General features: G+C 34.1%; 4 protein-coding genes across 8 annotated transcripts in view; all 4 read left to right on the top strand.

Annotated features, from left to right (window-relative positions):
- The window catches only part of LOC111699095 (rho guanine nucleotide exchange factor 18), a 56,723-nt gene extending 39,440 nt beyond the window's left edge, over positions 1–17,283 (top strand). Inside the window, exons 11-27 of one of the 5 annotated variants that reach the window (XR_002764674.1) lie at positions 383–469; positions 797–1,048; positions 5,039–5,183; positions 5,647–5,781; positions 7,467–7,604; positions 8,040–8,194; positions 8,499–8,585; positions 8,752–8,878; positions 8,937–9,172; positions 9,961–10,113; positions 10,989–11,057; positions 12,066–12,135; positions 12,732–12,887; positions 13,724–14,116; positions 14,327–14,512; positions 14,957–16,095; positions 17,027–17,283. Coding sequence is in view for 1 of the 5 variants with exons in the window: in XM_023469665.1 (XP_023325433.1) it covers positions 383–469; positions 797–1,048; positions 5,039–5,183; positions 5,647–5,781; positions 7,467–7,604; positions 8,040–8,194; positions 8,499–8,585; positions 8,752–8,878; positions 8,937–9,172; positions 9,961–10,113; positions 10,989–11,057; positions 12,066–12,135; positions 12,732–12,887; positions 13,724–14,116; positions 14,327–14,512; positions 14,957–15,706 (3,139 nt within the window). In the remaining 4 variants the exon portion in view is untranslated. Of the gene's footprint in view, positions 1–382; positions 470–796; positions 1,049–5,038; positions 5,184–5,646; positions 5,782–7,466; positions 7,605–8,039; positions 8,195–8,498; positions 8,586–8,751; positions 8,879–8,936; positions 9,173–9,960; positions 10,114–10,988; positions 11,058–12,065; positions 12,136–12,731; positions 12,888–13,723; positions 14,117–14,326; positions 14,513–14,956; positions 16,261–17,026 lie in introns of those variants that run through there. The other 4 variants (XR_002764675.1, XR_002764673.1, XR_002764672.1 and 1 more) reach the window with 4 other exon arrangements.
- A 4,663-nt stretch (positions 17,284–21,946) lies between these two features.
- LOC111699107 (protein FAM69C) lies at positions 21,947–23,625 on the top strand. The gene is made up of 3 exons (XM_023469679.1): positions 21,947–22,188; positions 22,424–22,605; positions 22,676–23,625. Exons 1-3 carry the CDS (start codon positions 22,013–22,015, stop codon positions 23,614–23,616), a joined length of 1,299 nt encoding a protein of 432 aa, XP_023325447.1. The 5' UTR covers positions 21,947–22,012; the 3' UTR covers positions 23,617–23,625.
- On the top strand, positions 23,541–24,571 carry LOC111699108 (ribonuclease P protein subunit p30). The gene is made up of 2 exons (XM_023469680.1): positions 23,541–23,767; positions 23,824–24,571. The coding sequence occupies exons 1-2, from the start codon at positions 23,633–23,635 to the stop codon at positions 24,541–24,543; spliced, it is 855 nt and encodes a 284-aa protein (XP_023325448.1). The 5' UTR covers positions 23,541–23,632; the 3' UTR covers positions 24,544–24,571.
- LOC111699104 (nucleolar GTP-binding protein 1) overlaps positions 24,559–26,276 on the top strand; it is a 4,285-nt gene continuing 2,567 nt past the window's right edge. The window contains exons 1-4 of the mRNA XM_023469675.1: positions 24,559–24,840; positions 25,004–25,195; positions 25,363–25,426; positions 25,902–26,032. Of these exons, the coding sequence (XP_023325443.1) occupies positions 24,574–24,840; positions 25,004–25,195; positions 25,363–25,426; positions 25,902–26,032 (654 nt within the window). The 5' untranslated portion in view covers positions 24,559–24,573. The remainder of the gene's footprint in view (positions 24,841–25,003; positions 25,196–25,362; positions 25,427–25,901; positions 26,033–26,276) is intronic.

The following is a 26,276-nucleotide window of genomic DNA, read 5'->3' as shown; positions in this document are numbered from 1 at the left end:
GGAAAAGAACTCAGATTATGAGATGGGAAAAAGATAATTTGCAAATATTCACTTTCTAAAAAAATGTTTTTAGACAATTATTATTCCTTGAGATTGTTTCTTCACAAAGATTAAAAACAAACTGTGTCATGACGGGAGTAAAATTAATCATGACCGAAGTATGATTAGTCATGACCGGATTTTTATTTTTATGTTTGGAACAAAGTTTTTTTCAGATACTTAATTTTGTTTGTCAAGAACCACAAAAGTGAAGTTTTTATACAAAATAATGAGAAAATGCTCATTCATTTCAAAGAAAATTAATTTTCAGAAAGAGTCCCAAAAACTTTTTTTAATCATAAAACCTCCTTTTGTTATTCGTATTAAGTTTAACCTATTTTAGGCCCCTTTCTCAGCCACAGCAACATCATCCGCAACAACAACAACATCATGCTTCACCACAGCTCACTTTAGCAGAATTCTTGCAAAAGTAATTATTTACAATTTTATTTTGTCAGTTATACATCAGTGTATAGGATCCGGATCCGTTGGATCCGCAATATTTTGGCTTACTGGAAACGGATCCAGATCCTAGGGGCAAAATATCGTCCAAAAACTTTAAAAAACTTTTAGTCTCAAATCTGAACTGTTAAAAAAGATATTTTTAAAAATTCCTGATCTCGGAATGGTTCATAAAGTTTTAGCAAAAAAGAAAGTTAAAGGAATGTTAATGTCTTGGATCCCGCATCCATTTTTTCCAGTGCGGATCCAGGATCCTGGGCACTGTTAACAATCATTTTCTTAAACATTTGTTTAGTCAAGCTCTCGCTGAAGAGGATCCTAGAAAACGGCGACGGAACAAGAAGGAGCGCGGGGGAAGTCTCTTCTCCCTGCGCAAGAAGAAGGATAAAAAGGAGACTGGGAAGGGTTTGACTAAAGCTGGAAGCGCGGCATCTCTCTCTAGGCCGATCAGCGCGCCCCGTGTTCCTCAGCACAGCTACAGCATGTCCAGCATTAAGCGCTATCCACCCAGCTCATCCCAGTTCTACCTGGCCCGCTCAGAAAGCAGGTATGAACTTGCATAAATATACGTGTGTACCACAACCCTCTGTAAATAGTATTTATGTACTTGGTTATTCAACAAACAAAGAACTTAACTTTTTTTTGAAAAATTAACTTTGTAACAAAAATTTACTTTGAAATATGCGTGTTTAAAAAAAAATTCAATATGTTTGAATATTTTGTGTGTCATTTTACGTAATGTGTAAGGCAATTATAAGTGTTGTGTTTATTGATTAACCTTGTACATTGTACACTGTACAAGTAGTAATTGGAATTATGTAAATACGTTTAACAACAATGATAATATCGTAACAACAAATTAACCCTTTTACTCCTCAATTCTTCTGATAATCATCTCTTCTAATCCTCATCTATTCTGATCCTCATCTCTTCTAATTCTAAGCTCTTCTAATCCTTGACTTCTCTATTTCTCAACTCTATTAATCCTCACTTCTTCTATTCCTCTACTTTTCTAATCCTAGTCTCTTCTAATCCTCATCTCTTTTAATCCTCATCTTTTCTAAACCTCATCTCTTATATTTTTTAACTCTTCTTCTATTTTCAACTCTTCTATTTCTCAATTTTTCTAATCCTAAACTCTTCTAATCCCCAATTCTTTTTTCTAAGTCCGTAATTATCTTTTTCATTCTCTTTTTTTTCTTAATTCAAGTCTCTTCCCGGGTTTTCCCTCCTCTTATATCCTACACTTGACCAGTCATTAGTCCTCACTGTACATAATAAATATTGTAAAATCAGGGAATTTAAGAAACAGATCTTTTCAAAATACAATCGTACGCCGACGTACTAGAATTTAATCCTTATTCGATATCTGCACTGTAGTTGTACCCTGAAGGAATAATTGCAGTGAAGAGATTATAAGCATTTATCCTGAAATTGAAAATTTTGCAGAGGATTTATGGATTTTGAGAATCTAACACAATCATCTTGTTCATCTCGTATTTCGCGGATTTTTTGTTTCTTAGAACTGCTTAATATTGATGAACCTCTTTCCCTACACTATAGTATAGCAGAGTAGATTAATATATTAAATAATGGTTTAATGCTACCCGCTAAATCAATGTTAGAATCATATCTTTAGAGCTTCACCCTTGTATGCCATTTTAAATATAAGGTTATAGACAGTAAAACGTTAACTTCCGTGAAATTAGAGGTCTTTTGTTTCAATTTATCTAAATTTGGGTTACATTTATATAGATTAAATCAGAGGGGTTCGGTTTACATTTATCTAGATTTAATCAGAGGTGTTTGGTTTACATTTATCTAGATTTAATCAGAGGGAGGTTCGGTTTACATTTATCTAGATTTAATCAGAGGGGTTCGGTTTACATTTATATAGATTAAATCAGAGGGGTTTGGTTTACATTTATCTAAATTTAATCAGAGGGGTTTGGTTTACATTTATCTAGATTTAATCAGAGGGAGGTTTGGTTTACATTTATCTAGATTAAATCAGAGGGAGGTTTGGTTTACATTTATCTAAATTTAATCAGNTTTATAATAAAGGAATTAAAGGTCTATAATTCCTAAGCACCACACTAGAAAATTGTATTTTTAACATCATTAATATTTATTTATCAATCTCAACCTTGGTCTAAATAAACTAACAATTACTGGTAGTTATTCGATCCTTCCTCCCCCTTACAGCCATTACATCTTAGTTTATGATAATTCCCTAGAATACTATTAATCGACCCTCCTTCCCTCAATTCTTAAATCCACTGAAAATATATAAAAGCTAGGGATCTGACCCAAAAAATTAAATTGTCAGGAGGGGGTCGAGGAATACTATTCAAAGTTTAGTCAAAATCTAATCTTAAGCGTTCAACATTTTATTGGATGTCAACTCTGGAGTCTGGTTTGATTATAGGGAGAAAAGAAAAGTTTTCACTCATCCTGTAATCTTTAGGTTTCCAGTTTTACTTTTCCTGTAAGACAAAACCATCAAAATATTTAAAATGAATATTTTCTTTCTCTTTTTTCCAAGTTTTAACCCGTCCTTGCTTACTCAGTTCGCCGCTACCTAAAGAGAGCAGTGGTTGGTTAAATCCCCTCAGAGCTAGTCCAATTCTTGGCTCCACCCCTAGGGGGCGTTCCTCCCCATCCCCAGCCAGGAGGGCGGGGAACCGATGGAGGCGGGTTGGTACAAAGCTTGGAGTCATGTAAGTCCTGCGTGTTACGCAGTTCTGTGTGCATGTCTGTACTGTGCTCTTACTAAAGTAGTTTTTTTTTGTTACATGTTGATTTTTTGTTTGCATTTTGTAACACACTAGATTTTTAATATATTCATTTTTAAGAATATTCTCGTACAAATATCTTCTTTAAGGACGGTAAATATTGATAATTTTACAATTGATTTATTTCTTACTGTTTAAACTTAATACTTTTCAAATTAATTTTAGCCAAAAAGAGTGTGATTTAATTAAAATATTTTTTATTTGTTTCAGCATGAATTCAGCTAGTTTTTTATTTCATTTAATTAAACTAACAAATCAGTAGAATTCTGTTCAGAATAAAATTTTTCGTGAGTCAACTAGAAAAATATAACTTATTTACTAGTAATTTTGTGGATAACAATTAAGAATACAATTAGAAAAGAAGAAAAAGATGAAGAAAACTGAAGAATAGGATCGAGAAAAGATAATATAAATATGGAAAAAGCTTTTAGTCGAAAAGTAGAGTTGTAAAGTATGATGTCAAGAATAATATAGTAATATGACATAACATAAGAAGAATCATAAATAATAAATGAAAAATGAAAAAAATGAAGAGGAAAAAATAGACGGAGAGATGGATAAGATTAAAGAACAGAAGAAAGAGACTTGGAAAAAACCATTAAGATGAGTATTATAACAGAAAAAAATATCAAGAATTTTAGAGTGTCGGCCCCGACCGAAATTTATTTTTGAACTGTGAAACTTTCATCCACTTTATTTACTCTACGAGGTTTGGATCATCATTAACACTGACTTTTAAAAAATAAAGAACATTTGAGTGGAATTTAGAATAAAAAACATTTAAATGAGATGAAGGACAGAAAAATGAGATGTAGAATAAGGACAGAAGAATGAGATTTAGAATAAAGGACAGAAGAATGAGATTTAGAATAAAGGACAGAAGAATGAGATTTTGAATAAAGGACAGAAGAACGAGATTTAGATTAAAGAACAGAAAAATGAGATTTATAATAAAGGATATTAGAATCAAATTTAGCAGGAAAAACCAAAGAATGAGATTTCTAATAAAGGATATTATAATGAGATTTAGAATTAAGAAAAGGAGAATTAGATTTAGAATAACGGATAGAAGAATAAGAATTAGAATGAATACAAAAAGAATGAGGTTTATAATGCAGAACAAAAAAAATAGTTTTATAATAAGTAACATAATAATAAGATTTAAAATACAGAACATAGAATGAGATTTATGATAAAGGACAGAAGAATGAGATTTAGAATAAAGGACAGAAGAATGAGATTTATGATAAAGGACAGAAGAATAAGATTTTGAATAAAGGACAGAAGAATGAGATTATAATAAAGGACAGACGAATGAGATTTATATTAAAGGACAGAAGAATTTAATTTATAGTAAAGAACATTAGAAAGGAAAGTAGAATGAGATTTAGAATTATGGATAGAAGAATGAGATTTAGAAAAAAGGACATTTCAATGAATATTGTAAAAAAGAAGATTGAATGAGATTTATGATAAAGAACATTAGAATGAGATTTATGAGAAAGAACATTAGAATGATATCTATAATAAGGGATAAAATAATGAGATTTATAATGAAGAACATTAGAATGAGAGGACATATATATATATAACACTTTTTTCCAGTGACGTTTTTTATTTATTATTTTTTTAAAAAAAATTCTCCGTTTTTTAAGTGTTGTTTTTTTAATAATAATTTTCTACCAATTTTATTTATTTTTATTTATTAATGCATTAATTTCATTTTGATATTTCTTGTTTAGTAAATCAACAACGGAGGATAAAGAGGATGTGGACGGAGAGAAGGAGAATCTACTTGAGAGTGAAATCCTACCTGGAGAAGAATTCCCGGAATCATTCCCGCTCTCCTTCAGGAACCTGGACGCTGACCCATACCTTCGTCTTCAGGTAAACATTCCCGCTCTCCTTCAGGAACCTGGACGCTGACCCATACCTTCGTCTTCAGGTAAACATTCCCGCTCTCCTTCAGGAACCTGGACGCTGACCCATACCTTCGTCTTCAGGTAAACATTCCCGCTCTCCTTCAGGGACCTGGACGCTGACTACCTTCGTCTTCAGGTAAACATTCCCGCTCTCCTTCAGGGACCTGGACGCTGACCCATACCTTCGTCTTCAGGTAAACATTCCCGCTCTCCTTCGGGGACCTGAACACAGAAAATATTTTTTTTTCAACCGTGCTTTCTGATATATTCTAGGTCAAAAATATCTTGACTAAAGAATATTTTTGCTTAATGTTGAGAAATGAAGAAATTGGTCTAAATTATACTCATTTGGATTGTATAGATTTAAATTGGAGAAAATTGATAATGATATTAATATTACTAGTAATAACAAAACAATCCTGTTCTAGAAAGAGGAACCAGATACCTGGGCTAACTCCGTCCCACAAGGGATGGCCTCTGCACTGAAACCTCACGAGGCTAAACGCCAGGAACATATTTATGAGTTTATTATGACAGAAAAGCATCACTGCCAGCTACTTAAGGTAAAGATTGAGATATTTTTTAAGGTTTATCATCATATTTGGTTCGAATTTAATGTAGCATAGGATGGATATTTTATTGACTTTGCGTTGCAGTTAGAACATACTAATGTACCGAGCGCTGTGGTTAGGAAATTTTAAGGCCTTCTTTTTGAAAATGTTTATTGACTTTGATGCATTTTTTTTTTAAATGTTTATTTTTTTCAATATGTAAAGGCACTGAAATGTCAACATTCAGCAGAAATTTGAATTTTCAAATTGTTATATCTTTGAATTTCAAACTATGAATTCCGTTAGACAAAATAATAAGTTTGAGGTAATTTCCTAGAGAACGATTTTTGTACATGGATCTCATATGTAACACATGGATATAATTGGTCATGTGGCCGCAGCGCTCGTCCCCTAGCCTTTCCTAGCCGCAGCGCTCGGTCCAGAAATTTTCCTAACCTAACCCTAAAATAATAAAAAATAAATAATAATAATTTTGCTGAAAAATAAGTGGTCATGTACAAAATTGATATGAGGGGGGGGGGTCCAAAAATCGTTCTCTAGGACAGACCCAAGTTCAAAATATAAAAGGTTTATGCCACAAGGCCACAAATATACATGGATCAGAAAATAAGATTTTCTTGCGAGTTTCAGTTTCTTTCTCATTAATTTTTCTTGCCAGCATTGTTTAACTTGCATCTTTTTCTTTTTGTTGTAAATTTCGAGATTTAATTATCTTAGATTATAAATAATACAACCATTTTGTTTCATGTTACTTTCCAAGTAATCATATCTAATTAGAATTCGAGCTTTACAAAATACGTCTTTTAAGGGAGTGTTCGCGAAAAATGAAAGGGGTATAGGCATACGGCGAAAAATAAGCGCTTTTGATCGCTACTAATCTTACTTCTATCTGTTGCGTCTATAAGGAGAAAATTGTTAAAAACGACTCATACCGAATAACCTAGCTTCCACCCAAATTGAGAAAATTGCAATCCATGAGTAAGATCGTATAAAAATCGATTTATTATCAAACAAATCATTTAGCTATTACAACCTGTAATCATCGATTATTTTTCGATGCATTGGCATATAGTTGACATTTCATAACATTTTGTATTTGTTGTATATACAATGCACTTAAAACGCCGATTAGTTTGTCCGCCAGGTGTCTCTGCTCTCGATGCTCTTAATGATTCCACGTGGCAGAGACACCTAGCGGGAAAAACCGTTGTTTTAAGTGCATTGTTTATAAAAGAAGTAAAATATATTATGAAAAATTAACTATATACAAATGTGACGAAAAATAATCGATGACTATAGGTTGCAATATCTGAATGATTTGTTTGAAATTAAATTGATTTTTTTTACGATCCGAGTCGTTTATAACAACGTTCTCAATTTGGGTGGATGCTATGTTATTCAGCATAAGTCGGTTTTAGCAATTTTCTCCTTATAGACGCAACGTACATAGAAGTAAGATTGGTAGCGATCAAAAGAGCTTATTCTTCGTCGTAAGCCTATACCCCCTTTCATTTTCGCGAACACTCCCTTTAACATTTAATCCAGTCCCTCTTTCTCCTGAATTTAAAAAATAAGATTTTTACTTGTTGTTTAAGAGGTATATATCTTAAGTCACTTTTAATTTTTTTAACGACATTCCGAAAAAAAAAGTTTTTTAAATTCTGTTTGATGTTCAGGTGATCCAAAAGGTATTCTGTGAGGGGTTGGTCACCTACCTTGACATGAAGCAGGAGATCGTCGACAGATTGTTCCCGCAGCTTGATACTCTCATCAGTATTCATTTTGAGTTCCTTCGACAACTTAGGATTCGACAGGTAAATTTCGAGTTCCTTCGACAGGTACATTTCAAGGATAGTACTGGTAGATTTAGTAAGTTCGACACTCGACATCTTAGGACTGGACAGCTTCGGATTTGATCAGTTGATTTTGATTTCTTTGAAAGCTTAGGATATGACAGATAGGTTTCCAGTTCGTTCTACAGATCAGGATTTGACAGGAAGATTCGAGTTCGTTCAACGAATCATGCTAGATGTTTCGTTTTATGCTTTAATCCCAGAACTTTGATATAGAAACTTTATGTTGGTTGGAGTGACTTAATTTTTTAAAAAGTTAGAAATATGTTTTTACTCTACAAGTGTTCAGTACTTCTTATCAGAAGTATCGAAATGAGTCTTAACTTTAATTTATATGCATTTAAAAAGAAATATTGAGGGTTAAGATGAAAAATGATTATTTTAAAAATATTCTAGGATTCTACATCAGTGATTCCTTCTATTGCTGACGTTTTGTTGGAACAGTTTCACAGTGATACAGCAGTCAGGTGGCAGCAGGCCTACGGGGTCTTCTGTTCACAGCACAGCGATGCGGTCAACGTATACAAGGACTTACTTAAAAGTGATAGAAGGTGAAAAGAAATTTTACTTAAGGGTGGCACTTAGTGGGGGGTGTAGGGGAACTGTGCGCTGTATAATCTGAGAATACTAAAATAAGGGTTGAATATTAAGCTAAATTTGTAATTTTATCATTTTTCTTAGTGGGGTGGTTATTGTTCATCAAGTCTGTAGCATGATAAGGGGCTGGGCGCATTATAGGGCGGCTAAAAGTACTCTACGGCTGTTACCGAATTTATTAATAGGGTAACTATGCCTTGCCTTTAAATATATAAAGATAAAAGAAATATTTTTTGATGACAAATGTTTTATTTTCAGGTTTCATGAATTTGTTCAGCAATCTAGTCACAACCCTCTGCTACGAAAGATGGGTATACCAGAGTGTATTCTTACAGTCACCACAAGGAATAAAACATAACTTAATTTTTTAATATTTAAAACAAATTTCAGATTTTTTATTCATCATTCATAGCCTCTTTTTGTTTGTTTGCCTTATGGTTTAACGCTAACAGTATGTGATTGCTTGATTCTTTTTGTTAAGTTTTATGGTTCAATGTTTTATTGTGTCCAGGATAACTAAATATCCGCTTTTAATCGAACCCTTGATCAAGACGGCAAAAGATCGGCCAGATGAGCAGCAAAAGCTGCGGAACTGCTTACACCTTGTCAAATCAATCCTTATTGACGTTAATGGACAGGTAACTCAACATTTTGAATATTTATTTTATATTTATTGACCAATTTCTTATCGCACAGGTTGCAGAAAAAGAAAGAGGCCAGCGTCTTATTGAAATATACAACCGTCTTGACGCAAAAAGCTTCCTCTCCGTCGACGGACGAAAATTTAAGAAATCTGACTTCTTGTTGGACAACCGGAAGCTGTTGTTTGAGGGCGTGGCAACCCTGGTTAATCCTGCCATAAACCTCAACGCGGGAAGTGGGCGTGGAAATCGTAGCCCCGCCCCTCTTTTGGTTAATGTTGTTGTACTAAGGTATATTTTCTCCGATTTAGTCGTGGATTTATTTAACAACAAGTTTGTCGTACTTTTTTTTTATAAATGATTGTACACACATTCCTCTTATTATTCAGAATTTTTCCTGTCCTCATTCAGAATTATTCTTGTAATTATTCAGAATTATTCCGAATTATTCCTGTCATTATTCAGAATTATTCCTGTCATTATTTAGAAATGTTTTTGTCATTATTCAGAATTATTCCTTTCATTATTCAGAATTTTTCCTAGTTATTCCTGTAATCATTCAGAATTATTCTTGTCATTATTCAGAATTATTCCTGTCATTTTTTAGAATTATTCCTGTCATTATTCAGAATTATTCCTGTCATTATTCAGAATTATTCCTGTCATTATTCAGAATTATTCCTGTCATTATTCAGAATTATTCCTGTCATTATTCAGAATTATTGCTGTCATTATTCAGCTATATTCCTGTCATTATTCAGCTATATTCCTGTCATTATTCAGAATTATTCCTGTCATTATTCAGAATTATTCCGGTCATTATTCAGAATTATACATTCATCTTAATTCCTGGAAAAAATTAGTTGAACTATTAAATTATATTTTTCATTTAAGTGGATTCAGGGGGTGAAGCATTCATATACTGGAAGCTGTTTGCATTTTAACTTATATGAATATGTTTAAATATTATATTAACAATTAATTTAATTTTAAGAACCTAAGGTTAGGGAGGCCCCTAATTGAAGTGTTAATACAAAATTTAGTAACAAAATTATAGAACAAATTGTATTTGCATTTAGTGATGTTCTGGTGTTCTTGCAAGATTTCAACCAGAAATATACATTTATCTGCCCCGAAAACAGATCTGGTTTAGCTCCTGTCCACTCTCTGATAGCTCGGGAGAAACCTGGAACGGATAACAAGGCACTCTACATCATCAGCACTAACGATAAGTAAGATTACGTCATGATTAGATCTTAGGTAATGTGGGAGCAATTATTCAAGAGAGGATTCTAATATTAAAAATTAAAAATTTTTCTTAACCACGGGTTGTTCCCTCGACCAATTTTGTCCACAAAACATTCCTCGCTGCACTCTGGATGTTTTGTAGACAAAATTTGTCTTGGGAACCCGTGATAAAGTAAAATTCCCTAAAGTTCCCTGTAAAGTAGTTGTTAACAATTAAACCAGTTCCTGAACTGTCCTAATACGTCACAGATAGATATAAACAAACTGTCTGTAATAAATGCCTTACTCTAATATTTCAGTGTATATTTATCGACACACAAGTTATCAAACTCTATCCTCCCTACCAAACCCTGGTAGATCTAACTATGTATTTATCAACACACAAAGCTAACAAACACTATCCCCTCTGCTTTGAACCCACAAAAAAACGATGTAAATCTCTTATACATTACTATTTCTAAAAATATCTGCCCGGATTTTCAGTTTTTTGTCTTCTTGATTTGAATTTTTAAACGCTGTTGTATTATTATTCAGAGATAAATTTTTATATAATCTTATATAATCTCTGTGCAGTTTCTATAATTTTTATACCAATACCTTACAAATTGGTGTAATTAGAACCTTTTTTATTAGATAATTAGGTTACACCAGCATTGGTTACATATCTGAACTAAATATATATTAGTATCGATTAAACAGCAAAACTACCATTACTTTGTTATACAGTTTATCTAGCTACAAAAGCACTGCAATATGCTTAACAATGAAACCAAAGGTATAAATTATGTAATTTAGGGATTCTGAGATGTAAGAATTGTGTAATTTTAGGATCCTGAGATGTATGTATTATGTAATTTAGGGATCCTGAGATGTATGAACTGGGTATAGTTCAACCTAGAGATAGACAAGAATGGATTTCTGGAATACGGTAAAATTTATTTTTCTAATTTACCATAATCTTTTTGTCTGAACTCAAAGAGCACAAAAAATACAGTAGAACGGAGCCTAAAAATGCAGTAGAATGGAGCCTAAAAATGCAGTATAATGGAGCCTAAAAATACAGTATAATGGAGCCTAAATATGCAGTATAATGGAGCCTAAAAATGCAGTATAATGGAGCCTAAATATGCAGTATAATGGAGCCCAAATATGCAGTATAATGGAGCCTAATAATGCAGTATTATGGAGCCTAAATATGCAGTATAATGGAGCCTAAATGTGCAGTATAATGGAGCCTAAAAATGCAGTATAATGGAGCCTAAATATGCAGTATAATGGAGCCTAAATAATGCAGTATTATGGAGCCTAAATATGCAGTATAATGGAGCCTAAATGTGCAGTATAATGGCAGTATAATGGAGCCTAAAAATGCAGTATAATGGAGCCTAAATATGCAGTATAATGGAGCCTAAAAATGCAGTATAATGGAGCCTAAAAAGTAAACAATACACCTCTTATGTAGGATTGAAGGGACTGTATACTTAATTTTAGTTCCCTCCATTAATAATGTGGAATATCCGATTGATAATGGTACCGTTAAAAGTTTTGTCTGATCAAGATTTTGATATCACTACAATCTTCTTTTTGAAAGTTAATCATTTTCAATTGTGGTAGCTCTCTAAAAGGGACTTGCGGATTTCTTGCTACAGAAACAACCGAGTAAATTGTGAGAATTAAACTTTTTCTAAGCTCGAAAAACGACAATATCTTCCACAATTTTGGTCAGATGAAGGTTTCAAGGGCACTTTTGTGCATCGGACATGCCTCTATTTTATTTTTAACTTTTATTTTTATGGAGGGATTTTTGAATTTTATATAAAGCACTGGTGCCATCGGTTTTCTATCCAACTCAGACTATTTAAATATCTTGATTGGTTAACCTTAAACTGGAAATGTTAAGTTTGCAGTACAGTTTAAGCATGTTATTGTACTGCAGGCGAGCTGTTGATATGAGTGTAGGAGGTCCCGGGGAGGAGGAAGCAGAATTAGAGTCAGAGTCTCAACAGGTACATTACAGTACAGTACAGTACAGTACAGTACAATTTCTAAATAGTATGTAAAGAAAATACAAAGTGCAATTTGCAGTGTTCAATGTACATAGCTCTGAATACAGTAGTATAAAGAAACCATGCTTTAGTATCTTAAATCTTATCTTTTTTATTAGTTTTGTTATCAGGTATATATCGGGCACAGATTACACAGATAGAGTAAACAATTTTAGTTATTATTGTTCTAGAACTATTGTATAGTTCAAACTTACATATTTATCCCTCATAGACTTACTTGGTTTTGTACTTAGATAGAAGAGGATACTTGGTTTTGTACTTATATACAAGAGGATACTTGGTTTTGTACTTAGACAGAAGAGGATACTTGGTTTTGTACTTAGATACAAGAGGATACTTGGTTTTGTACTTAGATAGAAGAGGATACTTGGTTTTGTACTTAGATACAAGAGGATACTTGGTTTTGTACTTAGATACAAGAGGATTACGACCTATAAGAACGATTAACCTTTTTGTCCTGTCTGTGTTTCTATGGTCTCAATATTTACTGTGAAGAGAATATATGACAGCTAAATCTATATTTATTATTACACTAGGTGAAGAAGCAGCTTGAAGCTAAATATATGAAGCTGAGGCAACTAACAGGAGAGCTTCGTGGTCGGGATATGGAGCTGGGCAGAGTCATGGAGGATAAAATGAGGGTGCTTCTCGAGATGCTTGAGGAGTTGGGAGTAGACTCCGGACTAGGACAGGTTGGTTGATTTGGAGTAGTTAGGAGTAGATGGGAGTAGACTCAGGAATAGGACAGGATGGTAGAGTAGGAGTTGATATGAGTAGACTCGGGACTAGGACAGGAATTGGTAGAGTAGTAGATGGGAGTAGACTCAGGACTAGGACAGGTTGGTAGAGTAGAAGTAGTTAGGCTTATATGGGAGTAGATTCAGTACTAGGACGGGTTGGGAGAATAGGATTTGTTAGGAGAATAGGAGTTGTTAGGATTAGATGGGAGTAGACTAAGGACTAGGAAAGGTAGGTAGAATAGGAGTAGTTATGATTTGATGGGAGTAGACTCAGGACTAGGACAGGTAGGTAGAATAGGGTAGTTAGGATTAGATGGGAGTAGACCCAGGACTAGGACAGGTAGGTAGAATAGGAGTAGTTATGATTAGATGGGAGTAGACTCAGGACTAGGACAGGTAGGCAGAGTAGGAGTAGTTAGGATTATATGGGAGGAGAGACTCAGGACTAGGACAGGTAGGTAGAATAGGAGTAGTTAGGAGTAGATGGGAGTAGACTCAGGAATAAGACAGGTAGGTAGAATAGGAGTAGACTCAGGACTAGGACAGGTAGGTAGAATAGGAGTAGACTCAGGACTAGGACAGGTAGGTAGAATAGGGTAGTTAGGATTAAATGGGAGTAGACTCAGGACTAGGACAGGTAGGTAGAGGAGGAGTATTAAGAAGTAGAAAGGAGTAGACCCAGAACTAGGACAGGTTGGTAGAGTAGGAGTAATAAAGAGTAGATGTAAATGACTAAGAAAAGGACCGGTTGGAGAAGTTACCAATTCTAATGACCTATTTGAATTAAGGTTAAGTACACTGGACTGATCCAGGAGCAGGAGATGAGTTTAAGAAAGGAGGATTTACTCCAAGAACTCCAAGAGGCGTCCCGTCTTGCCGCCACATTTTTTTCCGCCTCATCTCACCTTGGGCGCTCCGCCTCCTCTGTCGGCGAGAAACAATCAGAAGTGTATGAAACACCAGCGCTGCCGAAGCGGGCAGAGACATTCGGTGGTTTCGATGCTGACCTTGGTCGAGGTAGACGGCGGAGTGGAGGTTGGGTTGAGCAGGGACTAGGCGGATCTCCTGCTTTGCTGGGGCTGGATAAAGGTCAGCAGGTAGCTGCTGTTCAGCTTGCTCATCATCTCAACAATATTCTTTGTATGGTGTCAGAACACTTCACTAGTTTACAGGGACTTAAGGTAGGTTTATATTCCTAGTTTTTTAAATATTTAGAATCATTTTCAATGTGGACACGGATCCGGATATAATTTTAATCCAGACTAATATAAAATTTGATTTTTTCCTTATTTATTCCAGACACTGTCATTCTTCTTTGTATTTTCATAAAAAATGTATAACAGAAATAAACTCGAGTTGTTATAAATTGATGTCTTCATATTTTTATATAGGTTGAGTTGGCTGAATGCAAAGAAAGAGCTGCTCTTGGCTGGGGCCGTTACAAGCACAATCAGCAGCTTGAGGAGCTAAGAACCCTTCAGGAGCGACTCCAGGAGGAGCGGCGAAGTTGGCAGGAGCAGAAGATGGAGCAGGAGCGGGAGTATAAACAGAAACAGGAGAGCATGGCTAAACTTCAGGTCAGTTTCATTTTCTTTCCAGGGTTTCTCTGAAAATACTAAAGACAAACAGGAATTGGCAAATGGCAATGTCTCAAGCAGTGCAGGTTTCACTGAAAACACTAGAGACAAACAGGAATTGGGAATGTCTCAAGCAGTGCAGGGTTTCTCTGAAAATACTAAAGACAGACATGAATTGGGAATGTCTCAAGCAGTGAAGTACGGGTGGGGTGAGAAATGGTATTATGTAAAGTGTATGATCTCGAATAGTCCAATAATCAATGAAACGAACAAAATAAAGTTCCCAGATTTAACATTTAAAACCAGCAGTAACTGTAGATATTAAAGATGAATTAATCGCGCTTTACACCCCCCCCCCCCCACTTTTCATCACATACCCATTTATATCAAATAGGGAATATCATGAACAATCTATCTTAAATATTAATTACGAATATGGTTTAGGCCGCCTTAGAGCAAGACAAGAAGGATGTTGAACAACAGAGAGATAAATTGTACAGAAAACTTGAAGCTTTGAGAGCTCAGGGTATAGACTTTGCTCCTAACATGACTGTGATAGGTGCGCCCCAAGCGCCCAACCCGGAACCCCATTTCATAATGGAGGTGCGTAAGGCCGTTTCGCCGCCGAGCGACGGACGAAAACAAACACACGCTCAATCCCTCGCTGCGAGTAAAGGACTCTCCCTGTCTCAAAGTAACATGGTAAACCAGAACCTAATATCTGCCACTATAGAGACCAAGGGGGATGTCCACGAGGTGAAACAGCAGATTCCATCTAAGCTTGCCAAGTTATCTCTCGCTGGATCTAAAGGAAAAGACAAGAAAAGTTTATCTAACATGAAAACTAGTATCTCTGGGCCCTTGACTAACCTACCTACTCTAACCATCAACCCAACCCAACAGATGCTTCCTTATAAACTATCAGAGGCGGAGAAAAAGTCCTCACTGTCCCCCAAGGGTTACCAGAAACTTTCCAGTTCAAGTTTTGCCGAGGATAGGTTAGGTCGGTCGGCGTACAGGGAAGACGTGTCTCACTCCCGCACCGGAAGTAGTCCGGCAGCTATGAGTGGCCGACCAATGTCCAGCTCCAATACATTGCCAAAATCTCACAGAACAGAGAGTCCAGAGAAGAGTCAACCTCTGGTTCAGCGCGTAAATTACGCAGACTCCGGAGAAGAGGTTTTTTTCTTCTGACAAAAGCTCCGGAATCTTCGGAGCAGCCTCTCCTGATATTTGTCAATGTTTGGTTGTTGGCCAGGAGTTCAGGGACACTGCTTAGTGATATATTCCTGTTCTAGTGATTAGTGAATACTAATTATCCCACAAACTTTTGTCTCCTCCAGCTGCGTATGGTGGTGACTGGGTGGGTTTAACTAGGTCGTAAGACAGCATTCTTATACAAGTTTTCTTTTCATGTTTAGCTGGGTTGTAAAAATAAAACCCGGTTTCGGTCAACCGTGTTCACGTTGACCCCGTATCCTGACACATTCCCGTAGTTTATATTATGCAAGTATTTACTTTATCACCTTGTTGAATGAAAATTTAATATTTTTCTCTTATCATTGTGAATTAGCTATTTATCAGTATTAATGTTTAGATCTTTAAAATTTATATGTTTCCCTTTTTATCAAACCCTTGATATTCCTCTCTCCTTTATATCTGACATCTCTTTCCAGGGGCGGATACAGGGGGGGGGGGGTGGCAGGACCTTCGCACCCCCGAGATTTCAGAATAGCTCCTCAATAGCACTTAAGGGAAAGAAACCCTAGTGCAAAACAGGAAAAATATCTATCTTAAATGAATTGCTGTTCCTAAATCTGGATGTTTTTGTTCCTAAATAAATCTAGCACCCCCCTGACTGAAATCCTGTATCCGCCCCTGTATCTTTCCTTGAATTGTGTATACTCTGAACCCTGTTTACACTTCCTACAAAGTTCAGTCCGGAAACTAATAAAAATGTTAAGGGACTCTTCATATAAAATTTCCAGCCTCTAATTTCTTTTTGCGATTAAAATTGACTTGCGGATTTTATGGGGCAGAGACAAAGAATTTAATTCAGACATTTTTAGATGAGAAAACACCGATATCTTGATCACGCTTACTGTCCCTTTACATTTTCATTATTTCGTCTAAACAAATGTACTGACTTAACTATCATGTAAGGGATTTATCACCAAGGGAAATTCCTTCATGTTGTTCATGCAGTTTGTTTCTGAAGAAAATAATATTTCTTTGGAAGTTTAAATGCCCTGAATCTGAATTTAATGAATTTGAGCCGCGTCCTAAATCCGCTATAAACCGGTTTCAATTGAACGCCGGCTTGAAACATTAAATACAATTTTAGTGGAAACAACCATATTTGAGGCGAAATTTCTTTAAATTCGGCCTTTTTTATCTGAAATAGTTGTTATTGTTTTTAAAATAATTTATTTTTTTATTTCAATTTTTCTATTTTAATTCCTTTTTTATTTCATACTCAATTCGTTCATTGTGCTCTACACATTTTTATAAAAGGGGGACAGTCTAAAACTATTACAAACAGACACTTTTTTTTAATGAATATTTTTCCAAATCAAAATATTCTTAAGATTTCAATCTAAAGTATTTCATTGTAAGTCTGACACTGTTGGTTGAATTTGAAATCTTTTGGTCAATAATTATTTTTAGTATTTTTGTTGAAATATTTCATGAATTTAATTTATACTTATTTTTTGTGAGTTTGTATCTAGAGTTTGTATAATATTCTACCAATAAATTTATTAATCTTGTCCTATCTATTCCTTTTTATTCATGAAATGATTAAACAAAATATCAGAATCCGGGTTCTGAATCGACCACGAAACATGGAGATAACAGTTTTTCATTTTATATCGTCTTAAAAGTTTACCCTAAAAATATTATCAAAGGGACTGTAAGCGTAATATCAAGTGAACCTTCATGTTAAGATGGCAATGCTCAATTCACAATGGTACCTTTAAAATTTAAATCTGAATCATGAACTAGATATCAATGTTGATTTTCAAATGGATTTTCTCTACGACAGTTACTTGTGCATTTCTATTGCAGGAAAATATATGTAATTATCAGAAATGAACACTTTCAAACCCCGTGAAACGACAATATCTTCTACATTAGGAATCAGACTAAGGTTTGCAGAAAGATAAGTACACTGAAAGCTACGCGCAGCTGACCTGAACCTGAAGCAGGTTTTACTCAAATGAATAAGCTACATAGCTACAAACTTTTCATCATAGTTTATTTATTAGAATCATGGTTTCAGAAATATTCAACCTGAACCATAGAGTTTTTCATTCAATTAAACCGTGGAGTTAATCTCCTGAACCAAAGAGTTTTTTATTCAGTTAACCCTTGGAGTTTATTCCCTGAACCATCGAGTTTATCATTTAATTAAACCTTGAAGTTTATCTCCTGAAGCAGAGAGTTTATCATTTAATTAAACCTTGGGAGTTTATCTCCTGAACCAGCTGAGTTTATCATTTAGTTAAACCTTAGAGTGTATCTCCTGAACCAGAGAGTTTTATCATTCAATTAAACCTTTGAGTTTATCTCCTGAACCAGAGTGTTTACCATTCAATTAAACCTTTGAGTTTATCTCCTGAACCAGAGTGTTTACTTTTCAATAAAACCTTGGAGTTTATCTCTTAAACCAGAGAGTTTACCATTCAATTAAACCTTGGAGTTAATCTCCTGAACCATAAAGTTTATCATTTAATTAAACCTTGAAGTTTATCTCCTGAACCAGAAAATTTACCATTCAATTAAACCTTGGAAATTATCTCCTGAACCATAGAGTTTTTTATTTGCACCTTGAAACTTTTTACTTGAAACTTGCAGGTGTTTGGAAGATAAATCTTGTAGTTTTTAGATATAGCTTAGAGTAAGTCAACTGAAATATAGCGTTTTTCATTTAAACCATGGAGTTTTTCATCTAAGCCCTGGAGTTTTCATTAAATCATGGAGCTTTTCATCTAGACAATGGAGTTTTCATTAAATCATGGAGCTGTTCATCTAAACAATGGAGTTTTCATTAAATCATGGAGTTTTTCATCTAAACAATGTAGTTTTCATTAAATCATGGAGCTTTTCATCTAAACAAAGGAGTTTTCATTAAATCATGGAGTTTTTCATCTAAACCATGGAGTTTTTCATTTAAACTATGGAGTTTCTCATTTAAATCAAGGAGTTTTTCATCTGAACCATGAACCTATAGTTTTTCATTAAAACCATGAAGTTTTCCATCTAAACAGTAAACCATGGAATTTTTTATTTAAACCAAGGAGGTTTCCATTTAAAACCAAGGAGGTTTCCATTTAAACTATGGAGTTTCTCATTTAAATCATGGAGTTTTTCATTTAAACCATGAACTTTTTCATTTAAACCTATAGTTTTTCATTAAAACCATGAAGTTTTCCATCTAAACAGTAAACCATGGAATTTTTTATTTAAACCAAGGAGGTTTCCATTTAAAACCAAGGAGGTTTCCATTTAAAACCAAGGAGGTTTCCATTTAAACCATGGAGGTTTCCCTCTAGTAAACAGTAAACCATGGAATTTTTATTTAAACCATGGAGTTTTTCAATTAAACCATGTTTCATTTAAATCATGGAGTTTTTTATTTAAACCATGGATTTTGCATTTAAACCATCTAAACATAGACGTTAATCATCTAAACATAGACGGTTATTACCTAAACATAGACGTTTATCATCTAAACATAGACGGTTTTTATTTAAACATAGACGTTTATTATCTTAACATAGAAGTTTATCATCTAAACATAGACGTTTATCATCTTAACATAAACGTTTATTACCTAAACATAGACGTTTATCATCTAAACATAGACGGTTTTTATTTAAACATAGACGTTTATTATCTTAACATAGAAGTTTATCATCTAAACATAGACGTTTATCATCTTAACATAAACGTTTATTATCTAAACATAGACGTTTATCATCTAAACATAGACTTTTTTTATTTAAACATAGACGTTGATTATCTTAACATAGACGTTTATCATCTAAACATAGACGTTTATCATCTAAACATAGACTTTTATCATCTTAACATAGACGGTTTTTATCGAAACATAAACGTTTATTATTCAAACATAGACGTTTATTATCTAAACATAGACGTTTATTATCTAAACAAGACGTTTATTATCTAAACCACAGATTTATCATCTGAACCAATGATTTATACATTTAAAAAGTTTTAACTCTACCATTTAAAATCACCATCTAATCATTAAATTATCAAATTTATGCTCAGTTATACCGTGAGAACCAAATAACACTGGAATAAGGAGACGACATTAAAGTAATAATCCAATAATTAAGTTTATAACATTGGATTATTTAAAGTCATAAATTAAATATAAATGTCGTTTTTCTATTTCAGATTTTTATGGTTCTCACTATATATACATTATATATAACTTTGTTTCCAAAAAATTCATTCAAAAAAGAATATTTTGTCTTTTTTGACATTATCAGATTTGCATTTATATTATATTAGTGTAACCTTTGAGACCAACTATAAACTAAAAACTTGCATAGAAAAATTAAAAAAGTGTATAACCTAGTAGAGTTGGGCATCTTTATTCTCCGTTTTTTAAACACTCGCAATATTTAGGCTTTTAGGAGACTTCCAACTAACAGGAGAAGTTAAACATAATTCACAATTGATTTTTCAAATTGTTCTTTAACGAAGGATTGATTTTGCTTAATTTATATATATATATTTATTTATATATATTTCATATATTTTCTGTAAGAGTCAAAATTTTGCATGATGATGTGTAAAGAATACTGATAAAAAAGTTAGAAGTTTGATTTACGTAGGACTTTGGAGGTTTTTTAAAGCCTCCTAATTTCCTAAAAAGCAAAAATTCTAGAATATCTAAAGAAACCGATATGAACGATGCCCAATTCTATTAGGATAGAGGACAAATAATTGTAAAAAAGAAGCTTTAAAAGCGTTATAATCCATAGAGAATAGTTTCTTTTTTATTTTTATTTTTGATCAAAGTTTTTTGTTGCAATTTTAATATTTGCCTGTACATTTTAAAAAGTAAATATGAAAAGAGGAATAAAGGGAAAAAATAAAAGATATACATTTTTAGGTTACATCGGAAATGTAGCACTTAAAGATGTTAATTTCGATTTGTATGGTATCACAAATATATCTAATGGAAAGACATTTCATACATAACAAGTCTATTGGACATTTCATGAGACAAGAAATTTCATAGATAGGACATTTAATGGAAAGACAAATAACATACAAGGAGAAGATCTTTCATAGCGAGGACATAGAGATAAATTTTCAATTTCCTAAAATTTGTTTAATATATGTACGAAAATTCAAGATTAAGATATTTCATAGTGAAAGAATATAGTTAGGTAACATTTCCAATTTGAATAAATGAAATCTTCAGATTTACAATTTAATAGTGTTTTGCAGTACGTATGTCTCGACAAATAAAATTAACCAAAATAAGTTTTCTAAAAATTAAGACTTGATTAAAACTTCTTGATAAAGAGAAAACTGCCCGAAAACTGTATATCACTGTAAACCAAAATTATATTATTATATAGTATATTATATAGAGTAAATATATCTATTTTTTTTGGGGGGGGGGGGGATATTGAATCTCCTCCCCCCTTAAAAATCTTACTTACCTTTATATGATATAATACATTCGTGATTTAAACGTTTAATTTAAATTTTCATCTATTTTTGGCGTTTTTACAAACATTTTTAAACCCCTGTACGTTTAAAGTATATTTATTTTAAATATATTATTGTTTGCTGAACCAGTTGGCGGTATATAATATTATAAAATTTTTAAAAAGACTTGAAATAAAGTAAACTCGATCAGGGGCGTAAACACGAATGGGATCAACCTTAAAAATTAACTAAAAGTAACACTTAATAACTGACAGTGTCCTGCAGAGACCAGAAACTGTATAAATAAAGTGACTAAATATATTGACTAAAATTGTGTTTACACAAAAGAGGAGTGGGATGGTTATGATATGAAGGGGGGGGGGGTGATTACTGTCGGTCAATTTCAATTAAAAAGATATAAAATTTCCTTTTCCCTTCTTTTATTTGATTAATGATTCACACGAACCACCGTACAGCAAAAAGTAACATGGAGACATATTGAAATTATACGTATATAAAATATGGCCAGGTTTAGGAGAAGGTGATTGTACTCATCCTCAAGCTTGCAGTATTAAAAAGTATTAAAAACATTTAATAATTCTTTGTAAATAAGTAAAATGTGGAACTGAAAGTTGCTAAGAATGAAACCTAACTAAACTCTATCTTACAAAGACGACTTGTCCACCCGGATATAGAATTATTTGAGAAACGCTTTACAAATCTAAATTAACTCACTTGCGGCATTTTACGGGGCACGTGTAAGAGGTCCGAGCGCATTGTGATTCATTGTGAAAAATTTTAATGTTTACCGTGATCTACAGTATGAAAATTCGATGGAATTTCAAAGCTCTTGATATTGTGCTTTTTCCTTTTACTTTATGCGGTTGCACCATTCGTAAATCTATCGTAGTGTTTGTTTTTATTTTCATCATAGTTCTAATATTAAGTAGGAAATGGAACGTTGTCTGTTCTAATAGGAAAGGATTCATTCACTGATGAATAACTGTATTTTGAGATTGTGAATATAAGCTTTAAGTATTTCAGTGCGTCTTATTGCCTATGCATTTATGCCGCGAGAGTGCGTGTGAAAGCGGAAGAGGAGGCCCTTTTCAGCTCCCTCATGCATGGAGTGAACATTTCTCTTTTTCATTAATATAAGATCAGATTTCTCAGCTTTCGATCAACCATGTTTTGAATGAATTTTTTTAACAGAGACGTAGACATTATTATCGAACACTTGTGCAATGATGTCGAAGAGGGCCGAGCTATCGGTGGTCTTTGTCGAGAGTTTTGCCAACCCAGTGTACTCAAACCTGTACAGTGCCAAGCCTGGCATGGGGGCAAAGAAATTGTTTTCAAGGCAGAGTTTCATGGAAATTCTGTTTATGTGAAAGGTTAGTGCTTGTGTTCGTCTTTTTTTTTCCCTTTAATTTCTTCGAAAGTTCTTCAATCTTTTTTGTTCAGGCCGAAGAACGAATGCGTATGAGAATTCTGAAGAGAACTTGTTTTGGCGAGATTCCGATGATGTTGAACATTACCCAACATTAATTGAGTTCAAAGAAATTGTTAAATCGCATCTTTTCCACAACTTTAATTTAACTTTCTCTGAGACCGTTTTCTACAAACTTTGGCCTCATCCTCTACATCGTGACTCAATGTCAGATGAACAAAATCGGTTATTGCTAAAAATCTCCTTGGAAACTTACTGGAACCTTCTTCAAGATCCTGAATACGTCTTTCTTGCATTATATGAACATTTTGATATTTTCCCCGAGCTGTTTGGAACCTGTGGGGGACTGTACATCGTGGAGGCTGTCACACCGCTCAATGTTCCAGGACTACTTGAGAAAACTTCTTTTACATCCTGGGCTGAGAGAGTAAAGGTCTCCTTGTCAATATTGGACTTGTTGGATGAGTTTGATACTATGTTTGAATATCCTCTTCACATTTGTGATGTCAAACTTGAGCATTTCGGACTCTCTGACAATGGACGAATGAAGTACAATGACGTGGACAATGTTTACTTAAAACCGGTTTTGGATAAGTATATTGCAGATGGATCAGATTGCACTAAACATAGTGATTGTGATTTTTTCGATTGCAAGGGTCAATGTGATCTTATCAAGCGCAAGTGTCTCGGAGGCGTTGTTAACAATAACCTGCAAATCGTGTGCGATAAAATATTCATGGGTAAATCATTTGGGTTGAAAAGTCTTGGAGGAACAGGACTTCTGGCCTCAAGACATGGAGACGGTGTGCTGAAACCCCTACTGGAGTCTTGCTCCAATCCAAGCAGAGCTCAAGATGGGGTGAGATTAAGGGCAGAGGGACAAATTTATACTGATCTTAGATCTACACTGAAAGAAATTGTTCGTGCCAGAAACAGGTTAAGTCAAGAAAACTAATCTTACAGAGTAAATAATGGAAACTGACCTAGGATATGCAGACTTAAACATTCCTGTTGCGAGAACCTCTGATGCAGGCCTAAGATCTTTGATTAAGCGCGCCCTGGAGCTTGGTTATCAAACAGTTGCTTTAAACACTGTAGTCGACCAGGTATTCTCATCAAATTCTCCCTGATTACTTCAACTATCTATCTCCGGTTTATTTAGGAGAACTTGATGACAAAGAAGAAGAAACAGAAGGCTGGTGAACTAAACAAACTTTCGGAGTTTCCTGAACCAACCATAGTTGAACTGAACCCTGAAGATTATCCTCATCTCCATTCTCGAGGACTTAAACCTAAAATACTCACAAGATTAACCATTATGATCTCGGATAATGACTTTTTGATCCATTATAACAAATCAGAAATTGTTAAAAATTATGATCTCTTAGCAATCATTCCAAAAACTGCACAGTGCCTGATTTCTTTACTAAAATCATCTTTTCGGTTTGACATTCTCTCTTACACTCCCGACCTCATTTACTCCGGTGTCAAATGGCAACGGAAACTTTATAACGAGTGCATAGAAAAGTTTATACATTTTGAACTTATGTATGTCCCTGCTATAGTAGACAGAGAGGATAGAAGAAAAACTATCGGGTTGTCCCACTCTTACCAATCAATTGGGAAATCAAAGAAGATTTTCTTCTCTAGTTCTGCTACGAAGCCAATTGAACTCCGGTCTCCAAGCGACGTATCAAACCTGGCATTTATATTTGGTATGAACGAGAACCAAGGGAAGGACGCCGTCAAGAAGCACTGTTTGGACATATACAAAGCTGCCTTGGGCCGGAAACTCGGTGTGTACAGGGTTAGAGTTGAGAAAATCCAAGGAGAACCTGTGGAAGAGAGTGGAAGTGATTCAGATGGGATGGAAACAGATTGATTTATATTTATTTATTATATTTTCAGAATCATGGCATACTATAACTTTAAGAAGATAGCTGTGGTCCCCTGTGCCAAGGACTTCACTGATATAGTCCTATCGAAGACACAGAGAAAAACTCCAACAGTTATTCACAGACATTATAAAATCTCAAGAATTCGTTCCTTTTATATGCGCAAGGTTAAGTTCACACAGAGCAACTTCAGTGAGAAACTAGCACAGATCCTACTGGAGTTCCCTAAGCTTGAAGATATTCATCCGTTCTACGCTGATCTTATAAACGTTCTTTATGACAAGGTATAAAATTATAAATTTAATATCAATTATTTTATAGTGATGATTTTATATTAAATTCGAAAGCTTAGGCGCTGATCGTTATTGAACAATCCGATTCTGATGTTTTTAAATGAAAAAAAATTTCTAATATTTTTGAATTAAATTTAACAATTTTTCCGTTCAGGACCATTACAAGCTTGCTCTGGGTCAGATCAATACAGCTCGACATTTGATCGACAACGTGTCTAAGGATTATGTTCGACTCCTGAAATTTGGCGACAGCTTGTACAGATGCAAACAGTTAAAGAAGGCGGCGCTTGGTCGTATGGCGACCATTATGCGTAGACAAAATCAGTCCCTGCAGTATCTTGAACAGGTAATTTATTTTTTTTTATTTTTCAACTCTTTTTTTATATAATCTGATGAAAAATTTTTAAGTAGAACGATAATGATCTTTTAATGAACAATTCGACACTGAAATTATGAATATTTTAAAACTAAACTCAAGTTGTAAGATCTGTTATCAAACAGGATTTTATTTAGGTGCGCCAACATTTGTCCAGATTGCCTACAATCGATCCTAACACAAGAACTCTTCTAATTACAGGTACAATTTCAAATATTTTTTTAAACCATGTTTTCTCTAAGCATTCCGGTATCTCCAGCGGAATCAACATGGTCCGTTGGTCGAAGTGTTTGCTAAATTATTCCGAGTTTCATCGTTAGTTCTCTTTCTTTTAATAGAGGAGATCTTGGAAACATACTCGGAACATTTTAATTATTTTCCGTAAACTGAACGTTAACTTTACTTAAACGTCGTCAAATAATCCCTAATTGCACTTGACATGATTTACCCTTTCTTATTGGGAGAGTTTTTTAGGATGTTTTGAACTTTTTGTCAACTTAGTTTTGTTTTGTTGCAATAAAAATTGACAATGCTTTTTCTTCAATTTCATGTGTAATTAGTTTATGGGACCCGCTAATTGAATAGTTGTGAGATTGTTCTAACGGTTTTTGATCCGTTCCTTCAAAGATTTTGAAAACAGCTTATTAAATGAGTTTTTATTACTATTTATATTTAGGGTTTCCCAATGTTGGAAAATCAAGTTTTATCAACAAGATAACACGAGCAGATGTTGAGGTTCAACCCTACGCTTTCACCACCAAATCCCTCTACGTGGGACACACAGACTACAAATATCTTCGTTGGCAGGTCTTACTTTGGACTAGATTCTAATGGTATTTGCAGGGTTAATGGCAACACCAAAAATTTTTAACTATCGGAAGATTGAAATTGGTTGTCGATTCAGTTCTAAGATTTATTTGAATGATTTGGCAAAGTTAGTTAGAAGGCAACTGTTGGAGGGAACCAAGAAATCTAAGTATAAATTCCGCTCATTCTGAAGTGGAAGCCTTTTGTAGGCAATGTTAAGTGTATATACTTAACTCCCCCCCCC

Source organism: Eurytemora carolleeae, unplaced genomic scaffold (genome assembly GCF_000591075.1).
Source record: "Eurytemora carolleeae unplaced genomic scaffold, Eaff_2.0 scaffold215, whole genome shotgun sequence".
Lineage (NCBI taxonomy): Eukaryota > Metazoa > Arthropoda > Copepoda > Calanoida > Temoridae > Eurytemora > Eurytemora carolleeae.
Note: the sequence above shows the minus strand (reverse complement) of the source record. Positions and strands in the feature narration are given on the sequence as shown.